Below are 19,067 nucleotides of genomic sequence, written 5' to 3'. Positions count from 1 at the left end.
ACATGTATGGATAGCGTACACATTCAAAATATATGTCTATACAGCATGAGGCAGGCTCAGACGGTGTTAGGCCCAGTATGGCTTGCACGTGATTGCACAAAGGTGAGAAAGGGTACCGTATCCCCGGATAACATGTATGGATAGCGTACACATTCAAAATATATGTCTATACATCAGGAGGCAGGCTCAGACGGTGTTAGGCCCAGTATGGATTGCACGTGATTGCACAAAGATGAGAAAGGGTACCGTATTCCCGGATAACATGTATGGATAGCGTACACATTCAAAATATATGTCTATACATCAGGAGGCAGGCTCAGACGGTGTCAGGCACAGTATGGATTTGACTGCCCAGACTACACAGCGGAGGAGCAGGGAGAGGTAAAGATTGCAAATGCTGGGGCCCTGCCCAAGCAAGGGGGGCCCACTCGTGGGCGTCGGTACTGGCACTGGGCCCCTCATAGTACGGCGGTGTGTCTGACGGCGGGTGTGCACCACCACCGTCAGAGACACTTGATTGCACTATGAGGGACCCTGTGCCAGTGCCCGCGCCCAAGAGTCGGCCTACCCACCTGTCCAGGGCAATGGCACTCGCACGGTGTCGTGCGCTGGGTGGTGACCCCGGCCATGGGGGGGGAGGCAGCACAGTTAGGGAGTTTTAGAAAGTGGCATATATTGATGTTGGACATTCAACTGATGCAAAAGGCGAAATAGGTCAAGTCCCAGGAAGAGGTGGACAAAAGCAAGCCATTTTTCTGTCACCCTATGTGTCATCAGGGGAAGGTGGGACAAAATCCTTGGAAACCCATGCATGGTTCATTTTAATGAAGGTTAGATCATCCACATTTTGGGTTGACAGACGGGTCCTTTTTTCTGTCAGGATTGATCCAGCTGCACTGAAGACTCTTTCCGATAGCACACTTGCAGCTGGGCAAGCGAGCTCCTGTAAGGCATATTGTGCCAATTCAGGCCAGGTGTCCAATTTAGCGGCCCAATAGTCAAAGGGGAATGACCTGTGTGGGAGAACAGCGATATGGGAGGAAAAGTAGTTTGTAACCATAGTTGACAACTGCTGTCTCCTGTCACTTTCCATCGATGCAGTATTACCAGTTGTGTGAGCGGTACTTGAAAAATCAGTCCACAACATTGTCATGAAACCCCTGTCTCCAACGCCACTTCTGCTGTGTGCACCATGAACACCTCTGCCAAGCTGCCCCCGGCCCGTACGGCTTGTGTGAGAACCATCACCGCTGCTGTGTGCTGGGAATGCCTCAAGCAACAGATTTACCAGAGTTGCTTGTTTATTAGCCAATATTAGGTCAAGGTTCTCCTGTGGCATGATGTTTTGTAATTTGCCTTTATAGCGTGGATCCAGGATGCTGGCCAACCAGTAGTCGTCATCGTTCATCATTTTGGCAATGTGGGGGTTCCTTTTTAGGATCTGCAAGGCATAATCTGACATGTGGGCCAATGTTCCCGGTGTCAATGATGCATTGCGAGTGCTGGTTGGAGGAGCACTTTCTGGCAAATCCACATCCCTCCAGTCACGCACAAACCCTGTACCAGACCTTGCCATGCCAACATTTTCACTTGCCCCACGAGATGCATCCTCCTCCCCTAAGTAATCATCCCAATCATCATCCTCCTCTTCTTCCTCCACCTCGTCCAGGAGAGGTCCCTGAGCAGACAATGGCTGAATGTCATCAAGGATTCCCTCCTCCTCTTCCTCCTCATCAACATTGGCTGCAGACGCCTGCTCCTTAAGGTGCGTCAAAGTTTGCATGAGCAGACGCATAAGTGGGATGCTCATGCTTAGGATGGCGTTGTCTGCGCTTACCAGCCGTGTGCATTCCTCAAAACACTGAAGGACTTTACAGAGGTCTTTCAGCTTCGACCACTGCACACCTGTCAACTCCATGTCTGCTCTCAAAGTGCCTGGCCGTGTATCCTCCCACAAATGCATTATGGCCTGCCTCTGCTCGCACAGCCGCTCCACCATGTGCAGGGTGGAGTTCCACCTTGTTGCAATGTCGATAATGAGGCGGTGGTTGGGAAGGTGGAGCAATCGCTGCAGCTTCTGCATACGAATGGAGTGTACAGGCGATCGGCGGATGTGCGCGCACAGTCTTCGCACCTTCTGGAGCAGGGCTGTTAACTGATAATTTTTGAGGAAGCACTGCACCACCAGGTTCAAGGTGTGAGCCAAGCAAGGTATGTGGCTGAGTTTTGAAAGGGCTATGGCTGCCACAAAATTATGGCCATTATCACTAACTACCTTGCCTGCCTCAAGATGTACACTGCCCAGCCATGACTCAGTTTGTCGCTTCAAGTACTCGGCCAGCACCTCGGCGGTGTGTCTGTCGCCCAAACACATCATCTGCAACACAGCCTGCTGACGCTTTCCACTAGCTGCTCAGTTGGAGTGCTCGTACGACTGCGCTCTGTGGACGAGCTTTCGCTTCTGGAGGAGGAGGAGGAGGGTCGAACGCCTACAGCCAACTGTTTCCTATACCGTGGGCTAGGCAGCACTGTCCCACCACCGCTGTCCCCTGTGGACCCTGCATCCACCACATTAACCCAGTGCGCAGTGATGGACACGTAACGGCCCTGGCCATGCCGACTGGACCATGCATCAGTTGTGAGGTGCACCTTTCCACTCACTGACTGCTTGAGTGCATGGACAATGCGGTCTTTTACATGATGGTGGAGGGCTGGGATGTCTTTGCGAGAGAAGAAGTGGTGACTGGGTAGGTCATAGCGTGGTCCTGCATAGACCATGAGTTCGCGGAAAGCTGTGCTTTCCACCAACCGATAGGGCATCATCTCAAACGAGATTAGTTTGGCAATGTGGGCGTTCAAACCCAGTGTACGCGGGTGAGAGACTGAGTACTTTCTTGACCTACTCATAGTGTCTGGGAGGGTGAGCTGGACTTGAGAGCTGCATATGGTGGAAGTAGCGGTGGACAGGGTGGACTGAGAGAGGGTTGATGATGGTGATGGAGTTGGTGTTCTTTCTGATGGCCTAGATTCAGTATTTCGTTGATATAACAGTGGGATTCCCTGACTGCTGTGGCCTTGCAACGACACCTCAACATTTGCTGCTGTGCTAACCGGTGGGCTTACAGTGGGGGAAACAATGTAGCGTTGTTGACTACCTTCTTTGTGATCAGTTGCACATGTGGCACTTGAGGTTTGGTGTTGTGTCCACGCTTGCAAGTGCATGGTGGTTAAATGTCTAAGCATGCAACTGGTATTCAAATTTTTCAGATTTTTCCCTCGGCTAAAGGTCTTTGCGCACTTCTTACAGATAACCTTGGCCTGATCATGAGGATTTTGTTCAAAAAAGTGCCACACTGCACTCTTCCTACTTTGGCAGACATTTTGCGGCCTAGCACGCTGTGATCTTTTGACCCTCTGGACAAGCTGTCCAGCAACTCTTTTGATTTTTGGAACCTGTCTTTGGAGTGCTCCGGGCCTGCCAGATAACAGCTGTTGCGATGTCGATGTCTGCTGTGGATGCTCCTCATCTGAGCTATTGGAAGCAGCACCCTCTTCCCCCTATGGATGCCAATCTGGGTCAACAACTGGGTCATCCATCACCTCCTCTTCAATGTCATGTGCACCTTCCTCTGTGTCACCGTGTATGGTGGTATAGTGTGCGGGAAGGGGCACCTGAGTCTCATCAGGGTCAGAATCTGGCTCTGTACACTGCGAGGACAATGTAGTGCTCTGAGTGAATGTACCAGCAGAATCATCTATCAGCGGCTGTTCATCAGTGCACTCCATGTCAGATTCATCTTGGCCTGGGTAATTCACCATTTCACTTGATAATCCAGGCATGGTATGTGAAAACAGCTCCATGGAGTAATCAGTAGTATGGCCTGCGTCATCCTTCAATCTTGGTTGGGGTGACGGACACAAGGAAAGGTGTGGTTCATGAACATGAGCCTCCAATGACGACTCAGTGCTTTTACTTTTTACAACTTCAGAAGAGGAGGCGATAGAGCTGGAGGCTGAGTCAGCAATGTAAGACAAAACTTTTTCCTGATGCTCTGGCTTTAAAAGCGGTTTGCCAACTCCTAGAAAACTAAGCCTTCGAAGCCTTATGGAGCCAGACGATGACGCAGGCTCAACACCTCCTGCATTCGGTCCTATTTTGCTCTTGCCACTACCATCAGATCCACCACCAACACCATCATTACCAGCTGCCAACCCCCGCCCAATTCCACGGCCTCTTCCACCAGCCTTCCTCATTTTTTGTAGAAATGTAGACAAAATCCAACAAACTATATAGTAATGTAAAACAAGGTACAAGGTGTCTATAGGACAGGGGAGATTTTGAATTTCTGCACACACTTGTGGACACTGGACACTTATGGATTGTGTGAGGCCCACTGAATATCAGAGCGCTATGTCACAGGCTCGATGGCACAGGTGTGAAAAAAGTGACTACAGGATAAGGGAGATTTTGAATTTCTGCAGACACTAGTGGACACTGGACACTTTTGGATTGTGTGAGGCCCACTGAATATCAGAGCGCTATGTCACAGGCTCGATGGCACAGGTGTGAAAAAAGTGACTACAGGATAAGGGAGATTTTGAATTTCTGCACACACTAGTGGACACTGGACACTTTTGGATTGTGTGAGGCCCACTGAATATCAGAGCGCTAGGTCACAGGCTCGATGGCACAGGTGTGAAAAAAGTGACTACAGGATAAGGGAGATTTTGAATTTCTGCACACACTAGTGGACACTGGACACTTTTGGATTGTGTGAGGCCCACTGAATATCAGAGCGCTATGTCACAGGCTCGATGGCACAGGTGTGAAAAAAGTGACTACAGGATCACAGAGATTTTGAATTTCTGCACACACTTGTGGACACTGGACACTTATGGATTGTGTGAGGCCCACTGAATATCAGAGCGCTATGTCACAGGCTCGATGGCACAGGTGTGAAAAAAGTGACTACAGGATCACAGAGATTTTGAATTTCTGCACACACTTGTGGACACTGGACACATGGATTGTGTGAGGCCCACTGAATATCAGAGCGCTATGTCACAGGCTCGATGGCACAGGTGTGAAAAAAGTGACTACAGGATAAGGGAGATTTTGAATTTCTGCACACACTAGTGGACACTGGACACTTTTGAATTGTGTGAGGCCCACTGAATATCAGAGCGCTATGTCACAGGCTCGATGGCACAGATGTGAAAAAAGTGACTACAGGATCACAGAGATTTTGAATTTCTGCACACACTAGTGGACACTGGACACTTTTGGATTGTGTGAGGCCCACTGAATATCAGAGCGCTATGTCACAGGCTCGATGGCACAGGTGTGAAAAAAGTGACTACAGGATAAGGGAGATTTTGAATTTCTGCACACACTAGTGGACACTGGACACTTTTGGATTGTGTGAGGCCCACTGAATATCAGAGCGCTATGTCACAGGCTCGATGGCACAGGTGTGAAAAAAGTGACTACAGGATCACAGAGATTTTGAATTTCTGCACACACTTGTGGACACTGGACACTTATGGATTGTGTGAGGCCCACTGAATATCACAGCGCTATGTCACAGGCTCGATGGCACAGGTGTGAAAAAAGTGACTACAGGATAAGGGAGATTTTGAATTTCTGCACACACTAGTGGACACTGGACACTTTTGGATTGTGTGAGGCCCACTGAATATCAGAGTGCTATGTCACAGGCAGAAATTGGCTAGTGTATCACAAACTACAAGGTGTATGTAGAATTGGGCAGAATAGGAATCTCCGTAGAGTGTAGGTCTGTAAGAACGGAACAAGTCCTCCACTTATCCTTCCACAGTGACACACAGATAGCTTCACTGTTACACGGTACTGAGAGGAGCGTGCACGTACACGGCTGTCCGGTGTACGTAAAATTGTCAAGCTCCGTGTTTTTTAAGTATACGGACTGACACACGCTGTCTCTCTATAGTTTTGAATGTGATCAAACAGCAAATATATTTAACTGTTTGAAAGCTAGGCAAAACTAGTAGGTGCAGGTCTGTAAGAATGGAACATGTCCTCGACTTATTCTCACAGAGTGACACACAGATAGCTTCACTGTGGCTGTGATAACAGCCGTTACACGGTACTGTGTGAGGAGCGTAGCGTACACTGCTGTATGGTGTGAAAAAATGCACGCTCAGTACCTCAGCAGGACAAAAAAAAAATTGGGATTGCTTTTAAAAAAGCAGTTTGCAGAGCAGTGGGTAAACAGCAATGCAGCTGTCAGGAAGCCTTAGAAGGCAGCCTAACAACCAACACCGCTGATCCACCACAATATAGCCTCCCCTTGCACTGCACACACAGTGACTGGTGTGTTGTACAGGCAAAATCGCTAGCAGCAGAAGCAGTTTTTTTTTCTTCTTCCCTGCCTAACGCTCTCCCTACAGAATCAGCAGCAGCAACCTCTCCCTATGCTAAGATCGGCAGAAGTAAGATGGCGGTCGGCGTGCACGCCCTTTTATAACCCCTGTGACGCCCACCAAAGCAAGCCAATCACTTGCATGCCCTTCTGAAAGATGGTGGTGACCCCTGCCTATGTCATCACGTTGCCCACAGTGTCCGTGGATCCTGATTGGCTGAAAAAGAGCGCAAAACAAACTTTTGAAACGCGACTTTGGCGCGTAAGTCGCCGACCTCGTGGCCGACCTCATCCTAGGGTCGGGTTTCGTTTCATGAAACCCGACTTTGCCAAAAGTCGGCGACTTTTGAAATTTTTTGACCCGTTTCGCTCAACTCTACTGGCAGATGCAGGCAGGTACGGCTGGTATACAGGTGGGCATGGCGATTGCAGGCATGTACGACAAGTATGGCTGTAATACAGATAGGCACTGGCAGGTGTAGGTAAGTATGGCTGGTATACAGGCATTCACTGGCAGGTGCAGGCAGGTAAAGCTGGTATACAAGTGGCCATGTGCAGGCAGGTGAAGCTGGTATACAAGTGGGCATGGAAAGTGCAGACAGTTACGGTTACTATACAGGCAGGCACTGGCAGGTGCAGGCAGGTATGGCTGGTATGCAGGTAGGTATGTGAGATAACCATAATTTTATAGACAATCATCTTAGCAATTGCATGCATAAATTTAAGTTGCAACTATTTAGTCCATGATTAGTTTTGCAGATTCATTCTTGTCATGTTGCTGCATTATTATTGTTTTTCTCCTAAAAGTCTAAATCTTACATTTATATTATTTTGTAAATCTACCTTTGTCTTTAAACAATGCCTGAATCCTTCTGGACATGCTCTCAATCAGATTCAAGCATGCTTTGACCCAAATCTGATCCCAGGCCTATTCTAAATTTTCCCAAAGTTGGTGCATGCTGATCGACTCACTTGGGTATGTATACAGCTTTTTCTACAACTCTACTAACAAGTGTTTGATTGAGTTGATGTCTTTGGATTGTGGAGGCCAATCCATCATCTCTACTTCATTGTCTTCACCATTCTCATCGTATGCTATGGGTCATTGTCCTGCTGGAACACAATGTTGTCATTTTCATAGGCATAGTACTCAAGTGTGCAAAGCAACTCGTCTTGTAGCACACTAACATATAGCTCAGCATTGGTGCCACCATCGATACTGGTCAAGTATCCATCACCTTCAGTTGTGATACAACCCCTTATCATGAGGCTTCCTCCACCGAACTTGACAAGTCCTTCAATTTCTTGATCCATTACCTCATTTTTCCCATGTTTCTTCCAGACTCATTTGCACCAATCAGAGTCTAATACATTGACTTTCATCTCATCATTCCAAATAACCCATTTCTGTCAATTTTTCCTACTTTTTTCTAAACTTGAGCCAAAGTTTCTTGTGATGATATTTTAGTCGAGGTGGCTTGACCTTTGTTCGGGGCCACTATTCCAGACTTGTGTATCGTGCATCACACAGTGCTTGCAAGGACGTATGTGATCTCACTATGACAAAGCATAAGAGCCACTTCCTCTGTTTGTTGCACCAGAACTGATCGACCTTGTGATGAGTAGACTTGTTGATGCTGATATTTTACTTGGACATCCACCTTTTGGCTTTTGAATGGATAAATGGACTTCATTTTATATTTTTCCAAATGTCATAGCACTCACATGATGTAGTTTTGCAATTTTCTTGGCCGAAAAAACGCTATAAAGAAGCTGGATGATGCGGTTTCTCTTTTCATGGGAAATCTTCTTCATGGCTGCTCCTCAATTCAAACCAGTGACCTTTTACATGGAATCAACCTAATAACACTATTAGGGAATGTGAGAACAGTTTGTAATTTGTAACATGCAAGAAGAAATATTTTTCCACCACCAGGAGCAGAACAATAACAATGACAAGGAAAAAATCTGCATGACTGATTATATGCTAAATAGCTGCAAGTCAAGTTTATATATGAGATAGCCAAGATGATTAGCTATAAAATGATGACAGTCTCATGTTCGAATCAGGAGTGGATGGTAAGATGTGAAGTCAAAAGTTCAAAACATTGTTACCCTTTTGCTCCTCATTGTATATAAAAGATATATCTGTTATGTTTGTATTAATATTTTAATATTAATTGTATGTATAGTTTGCAGCAGAATGCAATCACCATAGAAACCCTTTACTGATAATTTTATCTAATCTCTTCATACAGAAAGACTTACTGCAATAAACATTCATGCGTCGTACAGTGATTCACAAGGGGAGCAAATTATAAGCACCAGTCCACATGCATTTCATGCTGGTGAGTAATGGCATATTTTCTGGCAGATTAGGCCTTTTATATATGTCTATTTACAGTGGCTTGGGAAAGTATTCACCCCCTTGGCATTTTTCATGTTTTGCTACCTCACAACTTGGAATTTTACTTTTCTTTTTTATGGAGGGCTTGCATCAGTTCACATAAAGAACATGCCTACAACTGAGAACACATTTGGTTTTCATTTTATTGTGAAGCAAGCAACAAACAGGACAAAATAACTGAAAAGCTGCATAACTATGCAACTAGTGCATAACTATTCACCCCTCTAAAGTCAGTATATTGTTGAGCCTCATTTTGCATCAACTACAGCTGCAAGTCACCTTGGATAAGTCTCTATGAGCTTTCCACATCTTGTCACAGGGATTTTTGTCCATTTTTCAAGGCAAAACGGCTTCAGCTCTTTCAAGTTAGATTGTTTACTCTGGTGAACAGTAATATTCAAGTCTGACCACAGATTCTCAATTGGATTAAGGTCTCGGCTTTGACTAAACCACTCAAAAACATTTACACATCTCTCCTTTAATCCACTCAAGTTATGATTTAGCAGTATGCTCACTTCACTTCACCAACTTAGACTATTTAGTGCTGATGCAACACACACAAATCGGATTACAAAAATATTTAAACACGAACTATAATGTAACACTATAGGTAAACAGCCAAGGGGGTGTGTTTTTGTGAAAGCTTCTGTACATGGAGATTTTTCTTCTGAGTGCCTCACATGAGCTGAATCCCTGGACCTCAGTCATAGAGTTGTAACTGGCACAACTTCAGTCACTGCTCGGTATATTAGGGAGCAGTACATTATTTGCCTTTTATGGGATATGACAGATTCCTTTTTAGGGTTATTCATGGTATTATGAGACAGTATACCACTGTCCATTATAATTTGATTATAAACTATTCAAGGTTTTTAAAATTTCTGCTTGCAGTCATTTAACCCCTTAACGTCCAATGACAGACACAGTCCGTCATTGGTCATCTCCCCTGCTTTTAGGAGGGCTCTGGCAGTGATCCCGCATCAAAGCCAGGACATGTCAGCTGTTTTGAACAGCTGACCTGTGCCTGCAATAGGCGCAGGTGGAATTGCGATCCTCCCGCACCTATTAACTAGTTAAACACCGCTTTGACAGCGGCATTTAACTAGTGCTTCCGGCCTCGTGGCTGGAAATACGTGCATCGCTGACTCCTGTCATGTGAATGGGGGGTCAGCGATGCGTTGGCATAACAACCAGAGGTCTCCTGGAGAGCTCTATGGTTGTTGATGCTGGATTGCTATGAGCACCACCCTGTGGTCGGCGCTCATAGCAATGCAGTAATTCTGCTACATATAGGCGATTTGAGCATTGCCTATATGTAGCAGAGCTAATCATGCTATGGCAGCTTCTTGCCTCCCATGGAGGTTATTGAAGCATGCCAAAAGTTAAAAATGTTTTTAAAAATATGACAAAAATAAAAAAATATAAAAGTTCAAACCACCCCCCTTTCGCACCATTCAAAAAAAAAACAATAAAAAAATCAAACATACACATATTTAGTATTGTCACATTCAGAATCTCCCGATCTATCAATAAAAAAATGGATTAACCTGATCGATAAACGGTGTAACGAGAGAGAAAATCAAAACGCCAGAATTACGTTGCTTTGGTCGCTGTGACATTGCATTAAAATGCAATAACGGGCGATGAAAATAATGTGTCTGCACAAATGTGGTATCATTAAAAACGTCAACGCAGCCCGCAAAAAATAAGCCCTCACCCAACCCGAGATCATGAAAAATGGAGACGCTGCGGGTCTGGGAAAATGGCACAATTTTTTTTTTTTAGCAAACTTTGGAATTTTTTTTCACCACTTAGGTATAAAAAGCACCTATACATGTTTGGTGTTTATGAACTCATAATGACCTGGAGAATCATAATGGCAGGTCAGTTTTAGCATTTAGTGAGCCTAGCAAAAATAGCCAAGCAAAAAACAAGTCTGGGATTGCACTATTTTGCAATTTCTCCGCACTTTAAATTTTTTCCCCCTTTTTCCAGTACATGACATGGTAAAACCAATGGTTTCTTTCAAAAGTACAACTTGTCCTGCAAGCAACAAGCCCTCACATGGCCATATTGACGGAAAAATAAAAAAGTTATGGCTCTGGGAAGAAGGGGAGGGAAAAATGAAAATGCAAAACCAAAAATACCCCTGGTCATTAAGGGGTTAATAAAAGTCTTCAATGTTTACTTTCGGTGTAAAAATCTGAGATTTATTCACAAGTACAATTATGGTTTATACATAACAGTAATTTACCTGTGGGATTATTACAAGAGTAGGCCACACATTCTTTACCCTTTAAATAAACTTTGAAGATTCCTATTGAATAAAGGGCATGTCACACTAAGAGATATCGCTAGCAATATCGCTATAACTAGTGACGTTATAGCGATATTGCTAGCGATATCTCTGTGTCTGATACTTACCTACGACCGGCTCCCCCACTGGTTATCGCTGATCGCGCGAGAACGTTCAGGACTGTTTCTCGTCGTCAGCTTCCTGCTGTGAGGACGAGCGACGCGTGGAGCCGGGCGGGAGGACGCAGGATCGCCTGGTGTGACAGGTAAGTAGCGACCCCCGTCCCCAGCGATGTCGCTAGTGAGATCTGCCTGTGTGGCAGCTCACTAGCGACCACTTAGCGATGTACCAGCGATCCTGACTGCGTCATATCGCTGGTCGGGATCGCTGGTACATCGCTAAATGTGACAGTACCTTAAGTGCAAACATCGCCCTTGAAAAGTGTTTTTATCTTAATTTATACATCAAGTATATTGGAAAACTACTGAAGTTTTCATTGTAGAACACTCACCCTGTTATACATCTTTAACTTTATATATAAGATCCTCGTCCACACAACATACAGAGATTACAGTTTACAAAACCTCATAAGGATACTTGAAAAACAAGAGAAATCAAAGATGACTTTACTGTACGTAGAATGGAAGATCTCAGGAATAAAGATTGCTTGTGTAAATTTATGTTAAATTTCACTGGACATAAAGGAAGCAATTAAAAGCAATAGTTTAGTAACATTTCTAAATAATACTGTACATGTATTTATTAACCAGTCAGTGATGCTTTGTCTTTTAGATGCAGTGATTTATATAATTGCTTACACTTCTGGGATAATACTTATTTTTGGGATTATTCTTTTGACTTTACTCCAAACACGGTAAGAACAGTACATATAGGATACAAAAATGAGTCTGTTGTTAGTTTCCATTTCCTGTTCCCAATAGTAATAAATATGTGTGAGCACTATGCTTTTGATATAATAATTTAATGCAGTTTTCAAAGAGGAGCGCAAGCAAAGCTTCTGACTGACAGCTCTGGTGGCAGCTTATCGCCCTTGGAGAACAAAATGATATAAAGATTAATTTTACCTATTCTTAAATCATGGCAGTGGCATAAAATACCACACACATTATATGGTCAAATCCCTATAATATCATCACGTTAAACTGACTTAATATAATGTGAATAGGGTCTTAAAAGGTGCATAAGGAAATGTGTCACCTCCAAAAGCACTATTTACCTGCAAATATAGTAATAACCTGCAGATAAATAGTGTCAGGAACACCGCACTGCACTTGCTCACTGAGCCAGTGCGCGTGTCCTGAGTAAGACAAACTGTGCTCAGAGATACCTGTGGAGCGGGCAGCAGCAGAGAAGGTGTGTACTTCAGACCCGCAGGAATAGCATTCTCTGCAGCATGTGTGCAGAGCAAGCTGTCAATCAATGCACAGTGGAGTGATTGCAGTGTGCTCACTTTGAGCAATGGCTGTTACAACCCCCCGTGCCCCCCCCAATGACCAGAAGCAAACAGCTACATGGGCAGGGAAAATTATAACTTCATTTTCTCCCTCTAGCTGTCACTCCAGTAAGCTTTGACAGGCATTATTTAAATGCTTTTCTCATGCAAATTACCAATATACTTGCCGGCAAATAGCATATATGAAAGTGACAAGATATTAAATCCAGAGTATTATAAACCTGTGGGGACTTTGTGTTCAGTTGTATTAAAAGCAATGCTTGTAGGAAAAAGTATGTTCATAATACCCAACAAAATTGACCAGTCCACATTTTTTTCTTACATATTCAATTTAAGTTGCATTATGGACTTTTAGATTTCTATTTGTGCTGTACAATATTTACTAATTTCCTATACATCTGTCAAAAAATTAAATTAAATTTTTGACAAACTAACTCAATCATTACTAATTTGTAATTTATCTGTCCAACCTGTTTTAATTGAAAGGAAAGGGTCTTTTTTTAAATTATTAATTATCAATACTCAGCAAGCCTTTTCTTAAGTTATTTAGAAACTGTGCTGTTTATGATGAAACTTCTAGAAGAGTATGTGCTTTACTGCTTTTTATGACATGCCTGCTTTTCACCATGAAAGATGAATCTTTAATAGATGTTCTCCCTGAAATACATTTTCTCCTCTTCCTTTTTTTCCATCATATAAACTGTAAGTACGCTTGTGTAGTGGTATCTAAGGGTTTGTAAGGGGCTATAGTCTCCCTTACCAGCTGGACTTAAAAAAAGCTTTTGTAAAAAAGTATTAGAGATGAGCAAATTGATTTTGCACTAATAATATTGTTTTAGAATTCCTCAAAATTTAAGTGAATCCAAATTTTTGGGAAAATGATTTGCATGAATTCAGGAAAATAGCAACCGGTTGCTCCTTTTTTAGATCCATATAAGTCCAGAAAAGGGTTGAAAAGCAGTAAATTATCATAGGTCTAAGGGTAAGGTTTCTCCTTGGGGAGAGTGACATACCAGCTCTGGCTTATCAAGGTAAGGAGGCTTATTCGCCGTGCCAATAGGTGGCGCTGTAGAGTAAAAGTCCTCTTTCTCTCTGAAGAGGCAATTTGCATATTAAATTATCATACTTATTTAGCCACTCATTTGTCCCTGCTACGTTCGATCCACAACACTTCACCACTGATTTTCTGAGGTGGACACTCCACTCAGGCTTTGACTTTCTTCCTGTGCCAGTTTTTTCTTTGGTGTCTGCTCCACTCAAAGCACATTCTGATGTCATAACATCAGAATGGGCATCTCCTCATGATATGTTCATCATGACATCAGCATGTGGGTCAAGGTCTAGCCAGCATAGGAATTGTCAGCAAAAACTAAAAAGAAGAGCAGTGCTGGAGTTAATCAAGTGGTTAGAAAGTCAGCACGGAGTGTTGGCAGAGCGCAACATCAACGGGGAGAGGTGAGGGTTTAGATGAGTATGATGATTTAATTTTTAAGCCATCCATTTTTTGTGCATTGAAGTTGGAAGACCTTAGTGCTTAATAAACTGCATTTATAATGGCAATTTTGGCTCATTCGATTAGTATAGAACATATTTCATCTGAATCAAATTTTCTAGGCTGAAATTGAGGGAGTTTGCTGATACATTGTTAGACATATCCTATCATCACTACACTGCATGCAGTGACATGTGACCATTCCTTTTGTATTGAGGAATATTGTGAGTGTACAGATTTCTATGCAAATTGCCTCTTCAGAGAAAAAGAGGACTTGAACTCTATAGTGCCACCTGTTGGTAGTTGCGATCCTACATGTCACAATCAACCCTTTATCGAGCCTTGTAATATGACTTAGGATAAAAGCCAAATCAGAATCTCAATTTGCAGACACGGTGTTTTGAACTATTGGCTTTCGTCAGTGCAAAGTATGAGAACTGATTTGGCTAGGTGAGAGGCTCTGGACTGAGATCTAAGGGGTAAGGTTTCTCATTGTGGAGAGTGACATGCCAGCTCTGGCTTGTCAAGGTAAGGAGGCTTATTCGCCGTGCATGGATGTTACTATACTGTATATAGTATTACAGATTTGAAAAACAATAATCCATAAAATGGTCATGCGCATGATGCATTGGGGTATGCCTGTATCATGGGTATGACCTCAGAAGTATCTTCAAATGCATTTATAGTGGTCAGCAAGAACAAGAAAGACAATTTAGAGAAGCTATATATGACTGTGGGATAACTTTATATTAAGGGGAGTGTTTTTTATGCATCTTGCATCTATACAAAGGCAGCTGCATGTGCAAATAGATCTAAGTAGTAGTGGAATACACAAAGTAATACAGGGGAGGGCACAGACAGTACAGGACCCCTGTGCAACAACAGTATATGGGTCCTTGATCCTTGATGCTCTGTTCCAACAATGTGTTTTTGGTGAATTTTTTATGCTGCACATTTTTGAAAAATACAAGTAACCTCTTTTACTTAATCATTGCAGAAATGCTGCAGAAAACCTGCAACATCAAAAACTCAAATGAGCAATATCCCAAGCTAAAAATGTCAGTAATTTTATTCTTACCAATATAGCACAAATATAATGTCACTCCTAAATTCTTTTTATTTTTACTTTAATTAAAATATTTACACCATGAATAATAGCTATGACGGACATTGAGATAATTCAAAATAATTTATAATGAAAGCTTTGGAAAATCAACTTTCCTGCTATTTTTAAAGTTCAATACAAAATATATTTTGGTAAAGCAAAGGACCAATATTGCTGTCATGCCCGACATGTCCGTTATGCCTGTCATGCCCGCCATGTCTGTTATGCCTCATGACTCCTGGAGCGGTGTGCACATGCGCTGAATTCTCATGCCCGTTATGACTTGTACTGCAAGATGCCTGGAGCGGTGTGCACGCGCGCCTTACCTCATGGCTGCACGCCGTTGCTAGGTAACCATCCGTCTCTGCTCTGATTCTGCAATCCTCTGTATTCCTGGAACCCCTGATCATGTGACCTTTCCTATGTTCCATTGCTGTCTGATTCTGCAATCCTCTATGTATTCCTGGAACCCCTGATCATGTGACCATTCCTATGTTCGAGCACTGTCTGATGCTGCAATCCTCTATGTAATCCTGGAACCCCTGATCATGTGACCTTCTCTATGGTTCAGTCCAGTCTGATCTAGCAACACTCTCTATGATCCTGGAGGATCTGAACCCGAAGTCCTTCCCTGATCCTGACCCGGAAGTCCAGGTGCTATGGTGCTATATCAGACCGCCCCTTCCTATGGTTGGGGCCTGAGTATCGTGTTGCTTCCCTGCATGGCTGCTTGGTCTGCTCGGCTGCTCCCTGCATTCTGTGCCCTTGCACTCTGCTCTGTAGTGCGTCTCTGCACACGCTCTGTGCTTGTACTCTGTCTCTTGTCTCGTGCCATGTCTTGTGTTGTCTCTCGTGCCATGTTTGTCCTTGCCTTGTTTTGCCTTTTAGTACTTCCGCTATTCTCTGCCTTAGCCTGTTTTGCTATGTCTTGCCTTAACTATTCTTTGACTTGTAGTCCTTCCGCTGTTCTCTGCCTTAGCCTCTTTCGCTATGTCTTGCCTAAGTTCTTCCTTGCTCTTACCTATGGTGCTCTGTTGTGCCTCATGGCACATGCACCATTCTGCCTCTCTTACCTATGGTGCTCTGTAGTGCCTCCTGGCACACGCACCAGTCCTCCCCTCTGACCTCTGGTGCTCTCTTGCACATTTCCACGCTAGTCTCAAGGTTCTCCCTTGACCCGGCTCTGGACTTCGGCCTACGCTCCGCTGCTAGCTCTGTTTTTGCTCTGACCTTGCTCTGTTTCTGCCTATGTTCTGCTCCTTGTTCCGTACCCTGTCTTGCCTTGTTTCTCGTCTAGCCTTGCCTTGTTTCTTGCTTTGCCTTGCCTTGTTTCTTCGTGTGCCCTTTGCATGTGCCTGGCCTTCCTAGCCTCCTGCTTGTGCCTCAGCCGTGCCCACCCTAGCGGTGCCCGCCTGCTTGTGCCTCAGCCGTGCTCGTCAGTCAGTGACAGCTGTGTCGCCTGCTATGCCCCAGTCGGGTTCACTGGAGTCTTACCTGCCAGTTTGTGCGGCAGCCCATCCAGATAGCCAGTGCCCCAGCCGTGCTCTCTGTGCTTCCTTGCACTCACGCTGTCTCTGCACTGTGCTCTCTGTGCTTTTCATAGCACGTGCAGGCCCTTGCCTGCCCCGTGGCATACCTCCCCGTGCTTCTGTAAAAGTACGAGCAGGTTTTTCCATGTACCCTGTCGTGCCCTCTCGCACGTACAGGTCCTTGCCTGTACTCTGTCCCTGGCGTGTCCTCTGCACACGCAGGACTCTGCTTTTAACCCTGAACCTGGTGTGTCTCTGCATGCACAGGACTCTGCCTTGAACCTGACCCTGGCATGTCTCTCTGCACGCGCAGTACTCTGCCTTGAACCCCGACCTTGGCGTGCCCCTCTGCACGTGCAGGACTCTGCCTTGAACCCTGACCCTGGCGTGCCCCTCTGCACGCGCAGGACTCTGCCTTGAACTGACCCTGACATGCCCTCTGCAGGATTCTGCCTTGTCCCTTGTGCCTTGGCGTGTCTCTATACACGCATCCAGTCTTGTATGTTGAACTTTGAACCCTGGCGTGTCCCCTACACACGCACCGTGTTTCGCACTTTGAACCTGGCATGTCCCCTACACACGCACCTTGCCTTGCACCTTGGCCTGGACCCTGGTGTGCCTCTAGCACTCACCCTGCCTGGAATCTTGCCTTGGACCTCGGTGTGTTCCCTAACACTCACCATGCCTGGAGATCCGTCGTGCCTCCTTGCTTGTACCCTGGCTTGCCTGCTGGATTCCCGGAGCCTGCCATCCCTGCCAGAGATCTTAAGCATGAAGTCTACAGACTGATGCCCTGATCCCTGCCACCTGTCCGGAGTCCAATGTCATCGTGTCCTTGCTGGTAACCAGGCTTGCCTTCTAGCACATACTATTCCATGGACCTTGGCGTGCCACGCGCGCACCTTGCCGTGTTTGCTTGCTATCACGTTTTGCACTGAATGATATCCTGAATTTGTCTGAATGAAGATACCTTGAACTTACGTCTTGTCCTGTCTTGCTTCCTGCACATCCTTGTCGTCAGACACTCGTACCTAGTGTCTCTCTGAGCCGGCCGTCTGGTGCCAGCAGTCGTGGTGGCTCACCCCCTTGATTTTGCCCCTGACACTCCCTGTATAGGGGGTGGTTCCTCACAAGGTCAGCTCGCCCTCGGTGGTTGCCACGATCCAGAGGGTCCACTCTAAAGAAAAAGTCGACTCAGCGTAAGCTGATCTCGTCACAATTGCTGAATCATATGGTTGTATAACATTTAAGTACAAAATATGCATAATTTTTATTGGAATTTTTAGAGATATATAGATTTTTGTTTGTAGAAACAAATCTGTGTGCATTCATATAGACTTTCTGTGCCCTTTACATTAAATGCACAATCGTCTTCATTGTATAAACACCAAGCATATACAGTTATTGACTTTCTTTTTCTTACAGGGCTTGCAGAGCACAGAAGAAAACTGCTGTCCCACGAGGAAATGTTTCTGAAAACTTAATGAATTCCTAGTCACAGTGAAATATAACTTTTGACAAAGTTATCATATTTACACGATACCTAAGCCAAACTACAATCATATTTCACTATTTGAGCTTTATGTTTAGTTCCTTGCTTTCATTTTTACCAAAAATATGTTTAAAGAGGATGTTATATGAACAAAGTACATTTTAACTAATAGATCTGGGAATAATAATAAGTTCCACAATTGGATGTGTTAAAAATTTTCTTGTGCTGAGATAGTTTCATAAATGTGCCCCTGATGTGTACTGAGTAATGGCTGTGTCTGAGCATGCAGAGCTCCTCTAGGTCATGGTCGGCACATACCACAGCTCCTAGCCATGGGGGAAGCATAATAAGTGAGCTTAAGTATGGAACAGCAGGGGCTCATAGCTGTTGCTTTCTGAGGCTGGTTTCACATTTGCGTTTTTTAGCGCTGGAAAAAAACGCACACCTGCGCATGCGTTTTTTCCCCTATATTTAACATGGGTGCGCATACCTGCGCGCTGGTAAGTGCATGTATGCGATTTTCATGCGCTGCGTTTTTTTGGGGTGTGCGTTGGGATTTTCCAGACGCAGCATGTTGCATTTTTTGGCCCTGCAAAAAAGCGCATGCGCACATATGCGCACGTTTTGCGCTAAAAATGGCCATTATAGCCTATGGATGCGCATATGTGCGCACTGGCATGCTCATGTATGCGTTTTTTTGCATATGCGTTTTTTTTTTTAAACCATGGAATTTAGGGGTTTGGGTTAGAGTTAGGGTTAGTTAAAGGGGTTTAGGGTTAGGGTTATGGTCAGTGTCAGGGTTAGGGTTGGGGTTTGGGTCAGGGTTAGGGTTAAGTATGGTTTTGTTAAGGATTAGGGTCATGGTTAGGGT

General features: G+C 44.6%; 1 protein-coding gene across 1 annotated transcript in view; it reads left to right on the top strand.

Annotated features, from left to right (window-relative positions):
- The window catches only part of GFRAL (GDNF family receptor alpha like), a 170,282-nt gene extending 151,356 nt beyond the window's left edge, over nucleotides 1-18,926 (top strand). The window contains exons 8-10 of the mRNA XM_073589139.1: nucleotides 8,660-8,749; nucleotides 11,897-11,978; nucleotides 18,130-18,926. Of these exons, the coding sequence (XP_073445240.1) occupies nucleotides 8,660-8,749; nucleotides 11,897-11,978; nucleotides 18,130-18,199 (242 nt within the window). The 3' untranslated portion in view covers nucleotides 18,200-18,926. The remainder of the gene's footprint in view (nucleotides 1-8,659; nucleotides 8,750-11,896; nucleotides 11,979-18,129) is intronic.
- Nucleotides 18,927-19,067: the final 141 nt, after the last annotated feature.

Source organism: Dendrobates tinctorius, unplaced genomic scaffold (assembly GCF_039654945.1).
Source record: "Dendrobates tinctorius isolate UK_male_01 unplaced genomic scaffold, ASM3965494v1 ptg000107l, whole genome shotgun sequence".
Taxonomy (NCBI): domain Eukaryota; kingdom Metazoa; phylum Chordata; class Amphibia; order Anura; family Dendrobatidae; genus Dendrobates; species Dendrobates tinctorius.
The sequence above is the reverse complement of the archived record's forward strand: the minus strand, read 5'-3'. Positions and strand labels throughout refer to the sequence as shown.